This window comes from Haliotis rubra, unplaced genomic scaffold (genome assembly GCF_003918875.1).
Source record: "Haliotis rubra isolate DU_JTF1 unplaced genomic scaffold, ASM391887v1 Scf290, whole genome shotgun sequence".
Lineage (NCBI taxonomy): Eukaryota > Metazoa > Mollusca > Gastropoda > Lepetellida > Haliotidae > Haliotis > Haliotis rubra.
In genome coordinates, this window is record NW_025766958.1 from 323,312 (window position 1) to 340,557 (window position 17,246).

Consider the following 17,246-nt stretch of genomic DNA (forward strand, 5'->3'; position numbering starts at 1 on the left):
GGCAAGTGTGCGTAATGTAGTTCAACAATATGTCTCCCAATGTGAATAATATTGTGTTAATGATAGTGATTGCAATAAATATATTAGCAGAGACATTAAACATATACAGTTGAACACTTTCTAACGGTTGTCCCGAATAAATACCTGGTTCCTTTACATTCATTCTTTGTTCGTGAATTGTTAGGTTGTGTCAATCTTCTGATAATTCCAGAAGTGTTTTCGTAAGTCCCTAAACTTCAACTCAACAATGATTGACTAAATAATTATTTGAAGTGTTTTTCTTTTATAGTAATGGAATTTTTCTTATTACTGTCTAAAAAAGTTGTCATCTTTTTGCAGGCCTTCGTTAAATGCTTGTCCCTAAACCATAATCACTTCCGATAGAGAAGAGATGGTTTAGTTTAAAAATCCTATTTTTATTGCCACCCTCCTCAAAGTTTGTTTCATTTTACATGACTCTCCCCTAAGCCCAATCATGTTTATGAGACCATCTCCAGATTTCCTCTAACTGTTTTCACATTCAAGTTTTTTTTTCCATTCGTCATGCATTCGTCATGCCAGACTTTATTTGAAGCTAAATGTACACTGAGTTCTGAAGAGGTGGGGAAATCAAAAGTTTCATAGATCTAGGAATTTCAGCACCTATTTGTGGGTGAACATGATGAGTGTCATTTGTTGAGGTTGTAGAGGTACTTGAAGATGGATGAACTTGAGATAATATTGTCATGAGGACCTTGTGGAGGGTTGCAGGCATGTGTCCAAGATGTGACGGGGCTAAACCAGTTCTCTAGACTAGAGTCTTCAAGTGAGACTGTAGCAGGTGGTACTGGCATATGCTAGGTAACTACCTTGACAGATACCTTAGAGACTGGGTTTCCGACTGTCGTGCCATTTGAAGTCCTGTGTTCATAGTTACTGCCTGTGTATGATATAATTATATGGGCAACTGAAGAGGGGCTTTGTGTGAAAAACCCAGACGATATTTTTGTTGTTTTATTGAGATGCATATGTCAAAAGGTATGTGGTACCGGTAGGTTTTTATTGGGACGTTTGAATTAAAAATATGGCAGAATTTCTAAAGAACGTCAACACCTGTACTTACTTGATCAAATGACCCACGTCTGTGTATTAAATCTTTATCAATGGGTATTTGTAAATCATCCTATTTTTGAAAACTTGAGTGAAGTGAATCTGTTCTTGACACATAAATCAATGAATTATTGCCTTCCCCTGTCACTGGAGTCATTGACTCAGGAAATACAGGCAGCAGAGCGAATTGATAAAGAGTGGAAACATGTTTACACAATGGATACTTGTAATCTGTGAAGCTGACATCAAATAAGACTGATTGATGTAGTTTCTATGAATCATTTCCTGTGTTAACAAGTCATGGCTGAAATCTGTCCCAAATCAAGTTGATCACATTCCATGTAGAGTTATCTCCCTTTGGATCAGTGCCCTAACTGTCATTTCTGTTCCTTGTTAACACAAAGAAATTCGACCATTCCAGTATTTACATACTTTTCACTGACATATGATAACAGAAGCTGTCATCACTACCGAGTGAACTGGGCCTGTTTTGATGACTGTTTATGTCAGAAAGTAATAGATGAATAAAGTAAGAAAGAAAGGAAGAATGAATGAATGAATGAATGAATAAATGAGTTACTTGTTTTCCAGCAAGATTAATACTTTAGTTTATAGTGGATCATTCAGTCTCAAACCCATCTGCCTTGGGCAGCTAAGGACAACGAGTCCCATGACTCAAAGTTTTGTTGTTTTGTTTTGCCTTGTTGATGAATTCATAAAAATCTGTCTCGATAAACATGCTTCTTGATATTTGCTTGTTTCGAGGCACAGTTTCCCTTGTCTAAATATTGATCCAATTTTGGACTTAATGGCTGGACAAATTCATAAGAACTTCCTTTTGTAAACAGCATGTACAAATACTTTATTGTGAGAGCAAATTTATGAATAGCGTGGGACAATGTGTTATCTGTTTCTTATATGGTATTTGATTTCAAGGAATGATTCAGGAAAAAATTGTCAAATCCTCCTGAAGTGTTTTCAGTAGAAATGTCTGAGTGGAGTTATTTTTTCTTAAGTAACATAAAATCTAATATATATTTTTTTAAATATTCTGTTGGCCAGATTTTCTAACTTCGCATATCTTTGACAATATTTATTATAGTGGTTTCATTTAAATCTGTTGGTTTCATATGCGAAAGATCCTTCAGCTGTTTATGATATTGACACATTATTTAACCTGTAGGATTCGTGAAACCTTTGTCAATTTACTCTGATGAAAACTGTCTGAGTTGTGTTTACTGATTCCCGCACCAATATTAGCTAATGTTTGTCTCAGTGATGTACGCCTGATGTTTCTCAGTTGGAATAGGCATCTGCTTGCAGCCTGTCAGACCTCCTTCAGCTGATTATGACCCCTGTCTGTAACAGTAACAACTTCAGTATCAACTCTCGGAAACGTTTCTCTGATGTATCTGCTGCAATTAGTTCCGTCACAATGTGTTTGCGGCTCCAATGGAACTGCCGATACATGATGGCCGTCAGTTTGGTTCCTGTACAGTATGGTGGATTTCTAGTGCCAAGCCCTAGCTGCATGAATAATACTCTCCTCTCCCAAAAGTGGTGAAATCCCCACACTTTTTAGTCATAACCATACATATGGTCATAACACATATTAAACCAAATTATTCCTCGCTATGCAATGGGTAATAAGTCTATAGTCAGTTCATGTAGTAATCTGTCATCACCACATCCTTTTTCAGAGGTTTGCAAATGTCCAATTGTTGTGTCACTTCGGCCTATGTACGCTATTCTACCATCAGGCTTGATATATTTACTTTTCTGCATGTTCTACAAGTGTGAAACCCAACTGACTTCCATAACAAATATCGCAGAAGTCCAGGCTAGCAGAGTATTCCTGCATACAACATCACAAGATCAAAGTTTGTTGCGCTTACAAATATCTGGAGCCATCTGTGGGACCTCCATGAGAATGGTTGTGATAAAAAAAAGTTGAGTCAATTTACAAGTCATGAAGACAATTGCATAAAAATATGACATAGCTATGACAGGTGCCCCTTTGGCAAGTTTTGTGTCACCTAAACATTTGTCTTGCAAACAAAGCATGCCAGACCTCTCTCTGGGAACAATTGTTCTTTGCAGAAACTTTGAAAAGTTATGTAAGGAAATATCATTGAAGTGATGTCAAAGAATTTCTCTGAATTACTAACCCATATGAATAATCTGAATGCGAAACAGTTTGAAGTTTGTCTTGGAAATAGATGGAATATATCTAAGTGCAAGGGATCTGTACCAGTGTTACATGAGATGTTTTTAACATAGGAGTGCATGAATCACTGCAGAAGGCAAGGAATGCCTGTTTTAGGTTTTTTAAATGATGGACCCTTTCTCATGCAATTTACTGATTGTTTTAAGGTAAAAGTTGTGTTCTAGTTAGTGCTAAATGATTGCACTGACAGGAGAGGTGGGTAATACATGAAAGGTGTAGACATTCTCTTAGGCAAGCTCTACTGTTCCAAAGAAAAACATACAAGGTCAGTGTTATGACATTTAGCATAAATGTTTTGGCTCACTGACCTTTAGGGCAGGCTTAAAACCTCAGCAGAACAGATAGTAATTCCCATGCTGACTGAATATCGAAAGAACAAAAAGTCTCCCTGTGTATGTTATGTATCCTATTTAAAAATAAATGTCCCTTTTTTAAGATATAATACAAAGTATATCCTGAAATGAATGAAGTTTTGATGTTTATATTTCTCTTATATCACACAGTTACACATGGAGAATGGCCTGTTTTCCAGAACATTTTAACTATTGATGAAAATCTTTCTGTATTTGAATGAATGAATGTCCATATCTGTTTTTTAGGTTTGTCAAATTTACTCGGTAAAACGATGGAGGAGTGTTTACTGAAAGAAAACCTCTCAAACAGGAATATCACTGTGTGTGTCGAGTGCACAGGTAGAGGGGCACTTGTTCAAATATTTTAGGAGTTGTCTAATTAGTTGGTTAATTACAGGTGAGTCAGTGGGTGTGTTCAGCATACACCTGGATTTCAGATATTCGCCTTACATCATTTGTAGGGCTGCCTTAAGCTGATTACAGCAGAACCAAGTGGAGTCTGAATGGGAGTTGTAAGAGCCTGTGAAGGAGCTGTATTAGTTACTTGGCTAGACATAACATAACCTTACACAACGTGGCTGGGAATGAACTATTCAGATTCTGTGAAAGAAATGTGAACAAAATTGAATTTTTCATTATGTTCATAAAGGAAGTGGTTTTACTGTTTGAATATGGGTCAGGGAGTACTCTAAATAGTGTCTGAAAAAATTATGCTAAAAGCAGATGAATTGTTCAGAGATCCATTGTTCAACTTTTTCTTGATAATGTTTTGGTAAATAATTCATTTATGAAACATACAATAAATAAGTTCACATCTCTAATCCAAATTATAGTTTATATTGACCTAATTATAGAAATCATGAAATAAAATAAATTACATGAGAACATAGAACAGTCTCTGTCAGAAAATAGCTTTATCTTCATATTTCCCTGTGAGTATTGATTTTTCATATTGGATTTTTATCCATGTGTTAAACCAGTGATACAGTATTTTGTATGAAATTAAGCTATATTGGATAACTGGTTTTATACCATTCCTGTATGCAATACCAGAGTACTTGGGGTCTGCAGTAGTCTTCCCTCCTGTTGGGGCCAAGGTCATGTGACAAGTCATGTGCTGGGTCAAAGTTGAACTGGTCACTGAGACAGGTGATAACGAGGGTTACTTACTGGCTTACTTATGCTACTAACCAGATTACAGGTGCTATACATGCTGGAGCATTTCACAGCAGGCAATGAGGGACCTGTTTGTCAATTACTGGAGTTTGTCAGTGAAGTAGGCAGGCTGCCATATTACAGTTAGGAATGACAACATTGATAAATGCTGCTGTGGACTTCGATTCTCTTCTCTGAAATTATGACTTTTTCATTTCATAAAATCATTTCGCTTAGTCTTGTTTATTTAACATAATTTAAAGGAAAATACAGATGTTTTTCAGATTTGATGAAAATTTGTGCTAATTGTTTTAAGAGTATTGTCAAATTCTAAATATAGTGTTAATTTTAGCCCATGAAGCTTACTCTTTTCGGTTGAATTTTGGGTAGGATATTTCTTTTTCAATTTAATTGGTTATTGAGTTCAGTTTTATTGTATCTCCTGTATAAGGCTTGGTCTGTATCAGAAATGTGAAGGAGTTGGTCAGTGAAGCATAAATTCCTACTGGGAGTAGTCCATTGCTACACAGGAAGTGATGCTCAGACCGTGACGTGAATTACACAGCTGGTGATTGTTGGACTATTTCTCCACCTGGACTTTATCAACCACATCATGTCAATGGGATACCAGCCTAATTCACTTAATATTTTTAATGTTGTCAAGGTTAAAGACAATGCTATTCAGTGATTGACAGTTTGGCAGAGTCCCTCAAGCCAATGAGAGTGTGCAGTGAGCTGTCCCATGACGTTATTCTGGTCACAACTTATGATACCATCAGGTGGAGTTGTGATTTCCTTCACTCCAGTTGGGTCGGATGTGCTTTGTTTGACTGTGAATATTTGATATGATACACAACATTATATCTCTACCGGTCTGTATATTGAAGACATCTCTGGATTTTGATTCTGTTGCAATTTGTGGATTTATCGGTGGTCATCGGATTATATGAAGGAAATGGTTTAACTTATGAGGACATTGTAAACCAACACTGTTCTGCTGTCCTTGGGCTGTCATCATGTCGTACAGCAGTTCAGATGATGACGATGAAGTTTTTCATTTTGTATGCAAATTCCGAGGACCAACCAAGAGCCGTCCAGTCCTCTTATCGGTAGGAATATATTTTCTCAAAACTTCAGTGTTAGTTAAATTTAAGTATTTATTCAAATGAAGTGAAAATGTAAATTTATTCCTTGTGAAAGGTACCAACAAATGCTGTGTAAAGTAAGTTTGTCCTCAGTGATTTCAGTGAGTATCAGTGTTCACGAATGGTGTTTCCAAGTAACAGGACATGGGTCCTGTAAGTTTCAGATGTCTGTCTGACCCATTGAAAATTCACAGGACCCACAGAATAAAATTATACACACTTTTCAGATTTAATATTTGTTATAATTGGCATTGAAATTATCATCAAACATAAGATTTATAAACTGCAAACAAGTGTCACATGTCACATATAACAACTTCAGTCAAAGTCATTGTGAAATATACAGTCCAACACTGGGGCCGGTGGGTTGTAGACGTCTGTCAGACCCGTTGGGAATCCACCAGATATGTCAGAGGGTCAGACGCTATTCGTGAACACTGGAGTATGTCCTCTGTACAGTTCAACATCAAAACTCCTTAAATGTATACAACCATCATGATTTTAATTTTCCGACTACATGTCATATCATCTACTTTCATTTTAGATATCATCTTTTCTTGTCATGAAACTGTTTCATATATCTATGTATATTGGAGCAGTCTTCATATAAGTTCTTTTTGACCAATCCAGTTCATGAAAATTCTGTCGTTGCTTTTTTCATGAAATAAATATGTTTAAACCAAAACTCCTTGGTGTTTCAAAATGTAAATATAGTGTTAGAAACATTGTATAATAAGCAAATGAATTGTTGATATGCACACTGGATGGTGTTCAAAGTTTATTGTGCATTGAACAAAGTAAACAAACAGTAACCGGATCCTGTAAGTTTCCTGTTTGCCTGATCTGACACCATCTACTCACAATCTAATCAGCACTGAGATTATACCAGTACCCAGTACAACAATGACAGCTTAGACCAACCCTTATTACAGGGAGGGGCACCTGCTAGGCAAAACACTGGTCATTAGTGGTGGTCATTCTTGCCTGTCCTGTCTACTGTCCAGGGATGAAAGGGTATTTACACCTGATACCACTGATTAGTCTGGCTGGAGGCTGTTACACCTGGGTGTTGACACACACAACATCTCCTGAATATTGATATACACTGGGAGGACCATGAAACAACAGGCTGTTGTACTTGTTGGGCTTGTTCTAGTGGACTAGGAGGACACTGTGTAGTTACCCTAGTCTGTCTCACAGTCCCTGAACCACATTAATTTCCCTACTGCCAAGCCCTATCTGCAGTGCTAAAGCCCTAAATAAAGCAAGTCTAGATTTCCTCAGGTTCTGAATCTCTGGTCTCCCTAGGGCTCCTTTTCAATATAAATGGGCTTGTTTGTTACTATCAAAATTATATATATTCAGAGACTAAGCCTTAGTCTCTAGTTACCCCAGTCACCTCGCTTGAATATTGATGTACACTGTGAGCAGTGTGCAAAATAGCCACTGGCTCGCTAGCTCGTGGCTTGTAAAAATCCAGCCGGCCCAGTAAATCCCCACAATCACTGGCCCCACTGGCTAGTGAATTTTCATGGGGTCATTTTGTAAATATATCACTCTCTCCGTTTAGTTAAGTTATGATACACTTTTACAACACGCAGATTTGGCCTCATAAAAATGTTCATCATATTAGCAGCTTAATGATGAAACCCGGCTCATGCCAACAATATCTTATTCTCATTTATTTCTGTTCTTTTGCTTAGTTTCCACATTCAAATTTTTGGGCCAGTGAATTATATTGTGGGCTAGTAATTTTCAGGCATAGCTAAATTTGGAAACTATTTTGGGGGCATTGGGGTAGCCTAGTAGTTAAAGCATTCGCTTGTCGCGCCGAAAACCCGGGTTCGATTCCCCGCATGGGTACAAGGTGTGAAGCCCATTTCTGGTGTCCCCAGCCGTGATATTGTTGGAACATTGCTAAAAGCGGAGTAAAACCACACTCACTCACTCACTGGAAACTATTTTGCATACTGACTGGTAGGAACATGAATAGGCTGTTCTGCTTGTTGGGCTTGTTCTAATTGGCCAGGGGGACCCTGTAGTAACCCCACGGCTATACGTCAGTGTGTAAATTTTCAATCACAGGCAATTTATGAATCCTCTAAATATTTGGTGATGAAATTAAAATTTAAAGTATTTGGAATTTGTTATTGTGAAAAAATAAATGAGCTGATTTTCAGCCTGATTCAGTCTTTCTTCGGACTGATTTTCAGTCCATTTGTAAACTAGCTATAACATTTTGTAAATTGCCAAAATAAAAATTTGCATATTGACTCGTATATCTACGAGTGGATCGGGTGGTCAGGCTCGATGACTTGGTTGACACATGTCATCATATCCCAATTGCGTAGATCTATGGTCATGCTGTTGATCACTGGATTGTCTGGTCCAGACTCAATTATTGACATACAGCAGGAATATTGCTGAGTTCTGCGTTAAACAACAACCAAACCCAAACCTATCAGTTAGCTGGTTTACAGAACATTTCTCTCATAATTTTGCCTTTGGGTACTGATATGAAACAAAATGGAATTTTTAATAATTGCTCGAATGTGGGTCAGAATGATGTAAAAACATATCTTGATTGAAATATGTTTACTACATGTTCTGATCCTCTCATACCATTTAATGAGAAAAGGTTAACATTAGTGTCAATGGCTGATGTCACATCATCATCTGTACAGCATCATGTCAAATCTGGAACTTGTGCGTCGTTATAGTGCCATGGCCCACATGGTTACAATGTGCAAAACCAGTTGTTCGTAACCTCGTAAGGTCGCAATAACTTTATGCATTCACATCACAATGCAATGCACAAAAACTGAATAGTTGTAATGTATGGCAGCCTCATAAAGTTGCAGCACAACCTGCTGTAACAAATTGTAGTGAGAGTGGTCCACTGTTGAGTGTTATCACCTGGAACATGTTGAGTTGTGTACTGGTTTTACCTCCATGAACAATATCCACTCCTTATCCTGTATAAAGTTTGAGGGGGTGGTGGGGTAGCCTAGTGGTTAAAGCGTTGGCTCGTCACGCCGAAGGCCCGGGTTCGAATCCCAACATGGGTACAATGTGTGAAGCCCATTTCTGGTGTCCCCTGCCGTGATGTTGCTGGAATATTGCTAAAAGCGGCGTAAAACCAAAAGTCAGTCAGTCAGTATAAAGTTTTACTCTCTTAGAAATAACTGAACATATCAAATTATGTACTCTAATATTTTGGGAAAGTCACCCATTGCTATTGCATCACAGAACTTGATACTGGGTCAGAACAAGGGTTTAAATACTGGTTGGTCCCGAGCACTCTATTGGTTGTCTTTAGGAGGCAATTTATGTGGATCTGGTAGTTATTGGATTGTACCTCGACAGTATAAACGTTGATCATACTATCAACCACTATGTTGTTTGGCCAAGATGTGACTGTAATTTAGGTCCTTCTTGATAGAAAAAGAACTTTCTATAGCTCATAACACTCAAGCATACTAAGTGTCCATTTGTGTTGCAGGATCACGATCTGAAGCAGAAGATAGACCATGAGATGAAGATGCGTGAGGGGACAGCCAAGTTGCTGGCTGCATCCAAACACCCTGCCCAGATGCTGGAGGCGGCCAAGAACCTCCTCACTTCCAACACGAGGATATACGCGTACATGCATGAGCTGCAGAAACGCAAAACAGACGAGGTGCTCGGCAAAAATCAGTGAGTGTGAAAAAAACATTTCTTCAAATGCCCTGATCATATGTTCAAATTGTCTGGGAGATTGTCTGAAGTTGACTGGTATAATACTGTCTTTAATTACAAGTCAATATTTACTCCTTTTGTTCTAATGGTAATGGTAGTTTTGAGTTATCAGGATCAGAATTTTATGTTGTATTTTACCATTGTAACTCCATATGTACAACATTAATGCTCTTGACTAATCCTCTGTTGAAATGATTGATTAACGACGTAATTAATTTCTTCAGATCGGTGGAAGGCAACCAGCTGCCATGCACAGCTAAAGTTAGTGTCTCAGGTAAGTCCAGAACTTCTATGAAACCTTTGCCTTACCTGACCACTGTAGGGAGCCAAACTCCCCCCATCTGTCAATGGTTTGGCTTCTCCAGGCTTAATTTCTGAACCACACAGCTATTCCAGACACCCACCCATCCAGTCACAATCTGCTGTGCAGAGTTATATCCCTTAGCATTGTCACAATCCGATGGCAGTGGATTACCCAATTACGATTCTTGGTTTGTGAGCGGGGTGGTGGGGTAGCCTAGTGGTTAAAGCGTTGGCTCGTCACTTCGAAGACCCGGTTTGATTCCCCACATGGGTACAATGTATGAAGCCCATTTCTGGTGTCCCCCACCGTGATATTGCTGGAATATTGCTAAAAGCTGCGTAAAACCCAACTGACTCACTGGTTTGTGAGCAGTATACCAGTGCTGTAAGCGTCTAAGACTTGCTTTATTTTGGTATCTTCTCTCAACTTAAATGTCAAGATAAACTGAAGTACTTACTCTTTCTGACAGCCCATGAGCAATCTACCTTCCACCAGTCCTTTCCCTTTCTGTAACGCATAGTCCATAAACGAAGGAAGTCAGGAGTATTTCTCGGGTCTGAACATCCCATCTCACAAGGACTCATTTTCAACGGTTCATAGAGACGGTTCATAAGTCTGCTTTGAATGCTGTTTAAACCCCATAGAAACACAAGTCTGACTCACTCTTTGCCAGAAAGATTTTGATCATAATGTGAAATTGGTTGATTCAAATTAGATTTTTTTTCGTTACTCCTTGTTAAAAACCTGTACCTATTTTGCCAACTTATATAAGATCTCAGATGCATTAGCAACACCAGCTCTGATGATTAAGCTCGTCTTAGAGATAAAACAAAACCTGTCCTATAATTCAAAATGTCTGCCTTGCTTTTCTCCAGTCACTGATAAAGTTCCTGGAAGGCTTGTGAGATAAGCTGCTTTAATGATACAGTTTTCACGACTGTTTGGCTCCTCACCCGACTGTTTAGCTTTTCACCCATAAGTTTACCGCTGAAGAAATCCCCTTGATGTTATGTCCAGACATTGCGGCTTGATGAGAGAGGACATTATAATGATCACTGTTTACCTGCACCAAATGTCATCAGTCTCATGACCAATATGAGTATGGTACAAATATATCTTTGTGTTTGTTCTCTGGCTTTAATCATCTCAGAAAATCTACTCTCATCAGCGATTATTTTAAAGCCTGGTTACTTATTTGTGAGTGAGTTTAGTTTTACGCTGCACTCAGCAATACTCCATCTATATGGCAGCGGTCTGTAAATAATCGAGTCTGGACCAGACAATCCAGTGATCATCAGCAGGAGCATCGATCTGCGTAATTGGGATATGTGATGACGTGTCAACCAAGCCAGTGAGCCTGACTACCCGATCCCGTTAGTCGCCTCTTACGACAAGCATGGGTTACTGAAGATCTAATATTCTAAGCCGGACCTTCACGGGTCGGTTACTTATTTGTCCCTGTGCTGGGTATATTTAAGAAACTTTCAAGTAATGCTAAGTTTCTTCGGGTATTGTTTTTCTCAAATACTCTTTTTGGTGTTAATGTATTGAAGTGATGTTGTGGTACTCACAATGCTATACAAAACATAAAATTAGTTTCACAGGGTTAAGGATAAAAGAATATGTGTTTACATGACACAGAAATATGCGTTTGGTATGCACAAATGTATAGAATAGGTGCAGAATGTTGGATATTACATCCTGGTTATGAATGTATAATATTAATGGTTCCTATTTAAAGTTATGGTTCACAGTCCATTTCACTATTTCATTACCTTACAGGGCCCTTATTTCTTTTAAGGTCCCTTAAAATTATATATTGGGGCTTCCCTGGGCCCTTATTTTGTAGGACTAAGTAAAACCCTGTTAAAGTTACCAACCCTGTTAAAGACAGTCTGCACAGTTAACTAATGGATAGTGTCTGCCAAGAGGGCAGAAGGTTGGCGGCTCTATCGCCTATTCACATCATACATTACGACATTAAAAGATCATTAGTACCTGTTCTTGCCCAGCCTGACACTCTGCATTAAGGAAACAAGGACTGGTCTGTTCAGTCAGTATATTGTGTCAAGGTAGGACCACCATGTAGACTAACGCTTAGTCTCTGAATATATATACTTTTGATAGTAGCAAACAAGCCCATTTAAATTGAAAAGGAGCCCCAGGGAGACCAGAGATTCAGAACCTGAACCTGACGAAATCTAGACTTGCTTTATTTAGGGCTTCAGCACTGCAGATAGGGCTTTGCAGTAGGGAAAATAATGTGGTTCAGGGACTGTGAGACAGACTAGGCCACCATGTTAAAGTGTGGCATGGTAGCAAGTGGGCTCACACTATAAAACAGCAGAACTCGAAATTACATGTATTCGTAGCAGACACACACACAGGCATGACCATGTAAAATATTCTGTGTAATCTTGAATGCAGGGTCAAATCCCATTTTACCTCATCTGACATTGCTGAAATACAGTGGGTGGTGGTCTAGTGGGTTTAATGTTACTTCAACATGCTGTAAGACTCAGATTTGAATTATGATTCCCCTCAAGGGATACAAAGAAGACGTTTTTGTTGTTGTTTCCAATGGAGCTGGAATTGTGCTTAACAGCACTGTAAAACCTTACTGATAACATCGGAAAAACTACCTCTTTGTGGAATGATGTGCTGAACCAACATACCGTATTCGCCTTCATAAACCATGTTTGCTTAGGATATTGAAGGAAGGGACATCTATCTACATCGGTGATCGGGAAAAAAAAGTAACAGGAAAAAAAGAAACGGAAAAAAAGTTAACAGGAAAACAATAAACACTTTTTTAGTTCTTTGTATTTTATTTATGAACAAAGTAGTTTAGTTCTAACTAAATTGTTCTTATTGAGTCTAATGTGTCTGTAGGTGCCAGTCACAAGTTCTTTTCAGTTTCTTCAGGGACAATGTTCCAGATGATCCATACCCTTCGCGTCATCAACTGGGAGAAAGTTTTATTTCAATGAACAAAGTCAGTAACAGCAAGTTTATTTCTAACTAAGTGTTGTTCTTATTGAGTCTAATGTGTCTGTAGGTGCCAGTCACATAGTTCTCGTCAAAGTAGGTGAGTAGTTCCTCGGCATCTTCAGGGACAATGTCCTCCAGATGATCCATACCCTCCCTCGCGTCATCAACTGGGAGAAAGTTTACCTAACAAAGTTGTTTATACGATCAAGTGAGCTGACTAGGTGAGAAGTTGCTCAGTAACAGCAAGTAACAGCAACAACTTAAATAAGAAGATGATCAAAGCTCATCCCAATCCTAATTAAGTGTTTGTATATGTTTATACAATTTTATAGACTGAAATTGTTGGTTGTGCTCTTTTCGTAGCAGAACTCTAAAACCATTCACTATTTCATAGATAGATCTGGTGGTGTACTGGTGCGTTTTGGTTGTTTTGGAATTCTGAATAAAATATTTTTTTTCCTGTTACTTTTTGTCCTACATTCATATACATCATACACAAGAAGTTAAATATGTTTTCTGTGCTCAAGCGATTATTCTAACTTCAATGAAACAATAACTTCTTCAGTTGTAGTAACTGTAGTTATTATACCCCTTCAGCATGGATGTTATCTCAATAATTCTGTATTGTGAATGATATATATTCTATAATATATAGAGGGAAATGTGAACCAACATGGACATTTTCCATCTCAGTACTGGATGCTGATAGAGATTCCTTACAGTTTGGTTTGATCGTTTACAAGATGGTGAGGGATTGCTAAATGGTAATGCTAATCCTTAAGGATTGTTCTTCATAATCCTATGGGGTGGTGTGGGTAGCCTAATGGTTAAAGCGTTGGCTTATCACGCCGAAGACCCGGTTCGAATCCCCACATGGGTACATTGTGTGAAGCCCATTTCTTGTGTCCCCCGCCGTGATGTTGCTGGAATATTGCTAAAAGCGGCGTAAAACCAAAGTCAGTCAGTCAGTCATAATCCTATGACAAACCTGATTCAGTCAATTGGTTGACACATGTCATTGTATCGCAATTGTGTAGATCGATGCTCATGCTGTTGATCACTGGATTGTCTGGTCCAGACTCGATTATTTACAGATGGCCATCATATAGCTGGAATATTGCTGAGTGTGGCGTTAAACAACAAACAAACCAGAAAAGGATCACAGATTTCTGTTGTTGTTGGCATTAAAGAGTTCCAATTTTTTTTATAACAAGTCAAATAACTGAAGAAAGCTGTTATATCCGTACTTTCTTAAGTAAATAAGACCACAGTCAAAGAAGTCAGCTTTGGGGTAACAAGGTCCTGTGGTACACTGTTATATGACTTGTCATTAAATGACGACACGGCTTTGTGTTCAGCTTGCAGCTATAAAGCTGTGCGATTGTCCTAAATCAGTAATTGGGAGAAAACACATCAAGAAAGCATCAAGTCAAAGACTCCGTAAAGAAATATCTAATCTGGGCTGATTGGGTGGCAGATAGCCTGATACAAACCAATCTGCTGCGTTGGAACCCGCTTCATAGAATTTGGATCTCGTTAACCGGGGCTATGTGTTACTGAGAAGATCTGAAAATAGGGAACTGTATATGCCCCAGAAGAAGCTGGCTGATGTCAGATAACTGATCCCGAAAGTCTTCTTTTCACTGGCCACCCAGAACATAGAGTACTTATGACATGCAACAGGCTTTTGACTGGACTCGGAATCAGCGGCAGCCATCTTTAATTATGTCTTAGAGATAATTACTGGATTAAAATTGACAAATCACAAGAAACTCCAGGTTTACAGTTTGAAAAGTGAATTCCATGCTGCTGATAAGATAATAAACTTCTTACAAGCAGTTTTTATTATTCATTTTAAATTTTGAAAGAACGAGTTTCATATCCAATTATATTTAAGAGGAGTCACAGAGTCTGGCTTGAAACAAGATCGGCTCGAGGTGTCAGTTCCTTCAAATGTTGTAGCTCATTGTGCAAGTGTTGTGAAAGCAGATTAATTAAAGTTGTGTAGAAGTGTCATGATAACTCTCCTGCCATTTGAGGCAGACTTCCATGCCTACGAGTACACTGTAGGTCAAGCCGACCTTGTGGTGTAGATGTGTCAAAACTGATGATGTTTCCATAACGTTCTCCCAGTTTCAGCTGGTTGTCAACCAGTGTCCTGTTTTGAACATATATCACTGAATACTTGAAGACAAACAAATAATGAGATAAGAACAGACAAAAAGCAAAATATATGCGTAATGATTTGATTGAATTCTATGTTCCTACATTGACAGGTGCATATGCTATGTAGTAAAGTTAGAATACTTATAGAGAAGAAACATGCACAAACCACAGCAAAAAAATTTTATGGTTGATATATTTTGCATTTGTGACCAAAAATACCATGCCTAGTGGGTGTTTTTAAGAATTATGTCAATTGTTTGTTAAACATTCTAGTGATATGTTCTTAACTTTGCTTCCATTATTTTTTGGTAAATGAAATATTTTTGTATATACATTGTATTTACATTTATTGCATGAAATCTCTTTTACTGCAGTCATAGAAGCTAAATCATTTTTGTTGCCATTTTAATGATGATAAAATTGGGAAGCCCTCCACATTTTAGAAATTTCTATGGATAGCTTGTGTTGAAGCTCTTTGACCATTATGAATTTGTGCTAATTCAAAATATCTATATTTTAGAAACATGTACAGTTGCTGAATTTTATTTTGTGACTGGTTTTATGCCGTTTTTAGCAATATTCCACCAATATCATGGTGGGGGGACACCAGAAATGGGCTTCACACATTGTACCCATGAGCGGAATCGAACCTGGGTCTTCAGCATTACAAGCATATGCTTTAACCACTAGGCTACCCAACGTCCACTCAATACTTTGAGATAATCTGTCAGGGTGCATCAGTAGTTCAATGGTGTCCTTAGTCTGCATGTCAGATGTTATTTGAATCATTATCATCAGTAAAGCGTGTTATCCGAAGTTAGTGTCAATCTGCACGAACACATTTGTACCACTCTTCATGTTGCCACTTCCTGTTTCAGATGTGCGGATACCACTTATGTGGAAGGATAGTGACCACTTCAAGAATAAAGGAGGTATAGCAACTCTCAACATAACAACCCTTTGTCACTGACCTTGACACTCATAGTGTGGCTCTCACTGATAAATTGATAACACTAAGCCGGGTAAAATGTACGGGTTTGTCATAGAAGGCTGGTTCAGGCTTTAATATTTCACATACCGAAAAAATATTATAAAAGGAGTTATTATGCATTTTACAATGCTTTTTTAATTTTCTGCTTATTCACATTGCATTAGAAACTATATTTTTATAATTTTCAACATTGAGTCAAAATGACATTTTGACCTTTTTACATTTATTTTCTTATGCATCCAAAATTGGGGATCATCGAACAAATGTCCAGGGACCTGTTTCACAAAACGATTGTAGCGTTACAACTGTTGTAAGTCTAAGTTAAAGTATGGGAGTTACGATGACCTTAGCGCTACGATAGCTTTGTGAAACGGGGCACAGGTGTCTAATCATGAGACCAGCAAAGTGCTGATATGTTAGATCAAAGGGATGAGGAATGTTACCTATATTTAAGGGATTCACTAAGGTTTTGTTTTAGTTACAAGAACATTTATGGACAAAACATGAAAGTGTGTGATTGAAAACTGAAACGTGTCATAAATATTTTAGTAGTTCCTGAAAATCTATAAGATTATTATGAATATTCAATACCTTGAGATATCCAAAGTTCAAAGGGGGGAAAATAAAAATATTAACCGTCCCAAATTAATGCTTAATGGTTTCAGAATGATTAAGTAGCTTTCATTAGGATCTGCCTACAAGATTGATCATCAGGGACACATGTGTCAGCCCCCATGCCAATGGAAAAACTAGAAATGTTACTATCCACACAACTACTTAAGTGTGGTAGTGGGCTGGAGGGGGTCCCCTGAGGACACGCTGTCACATTCACCCCAGGGGGGGGGGGGGGTGTCCAGCCTTGTCAATCAGTCACACTGACAGGTGTGTTTACCTATGCCAGAAATGTACTGCCTACAGTGTGATTGATACTGAACATATGTCCATGTCAAAAACTTCAATGTAGCTAAATTATTTTTATCACTTGTTGGTTCTATTTTAGATTTTTTATAGTTTGTTGCTTCGAAAGAGTACAAACCTTCTCAAAAGTAAATAAATAACCTCAGGCTGTTTTAATAGCTTGGTTTAC

General features: G+C 38.1%; 1 protein-coding gene across 1 annotated transcript in view; it reads left to right on the forward strand.

The window, feature by feature from the left end:
- Nucleotides 1-17,246, forward strand: part of LOC124281935 (rhotekin-like) — a 49,268-nt gene that overhangs the window by 14,143 nt on the left and 17,879 nt on the right. The window contains exons 2-4 of the mRNA XM_046717941.1: nucleotides 9,472-9,665; nucleotides 9,932-9,981; nucleotides 16,047-16,100. Of these exons, the coding sequence (XP_046573897.1) occupies nucleotides 9,472-9,665; nucleotides 9,932-9,981; nucleotides 16,047-16,100 (298 nt within the window). The remainder of the gene's footprint in view (nucleotides 1-9,471; nucleotides 9,666-9,931; nucleotides 9,982-16,046; nucleotides 16,101-17,246) is intronic.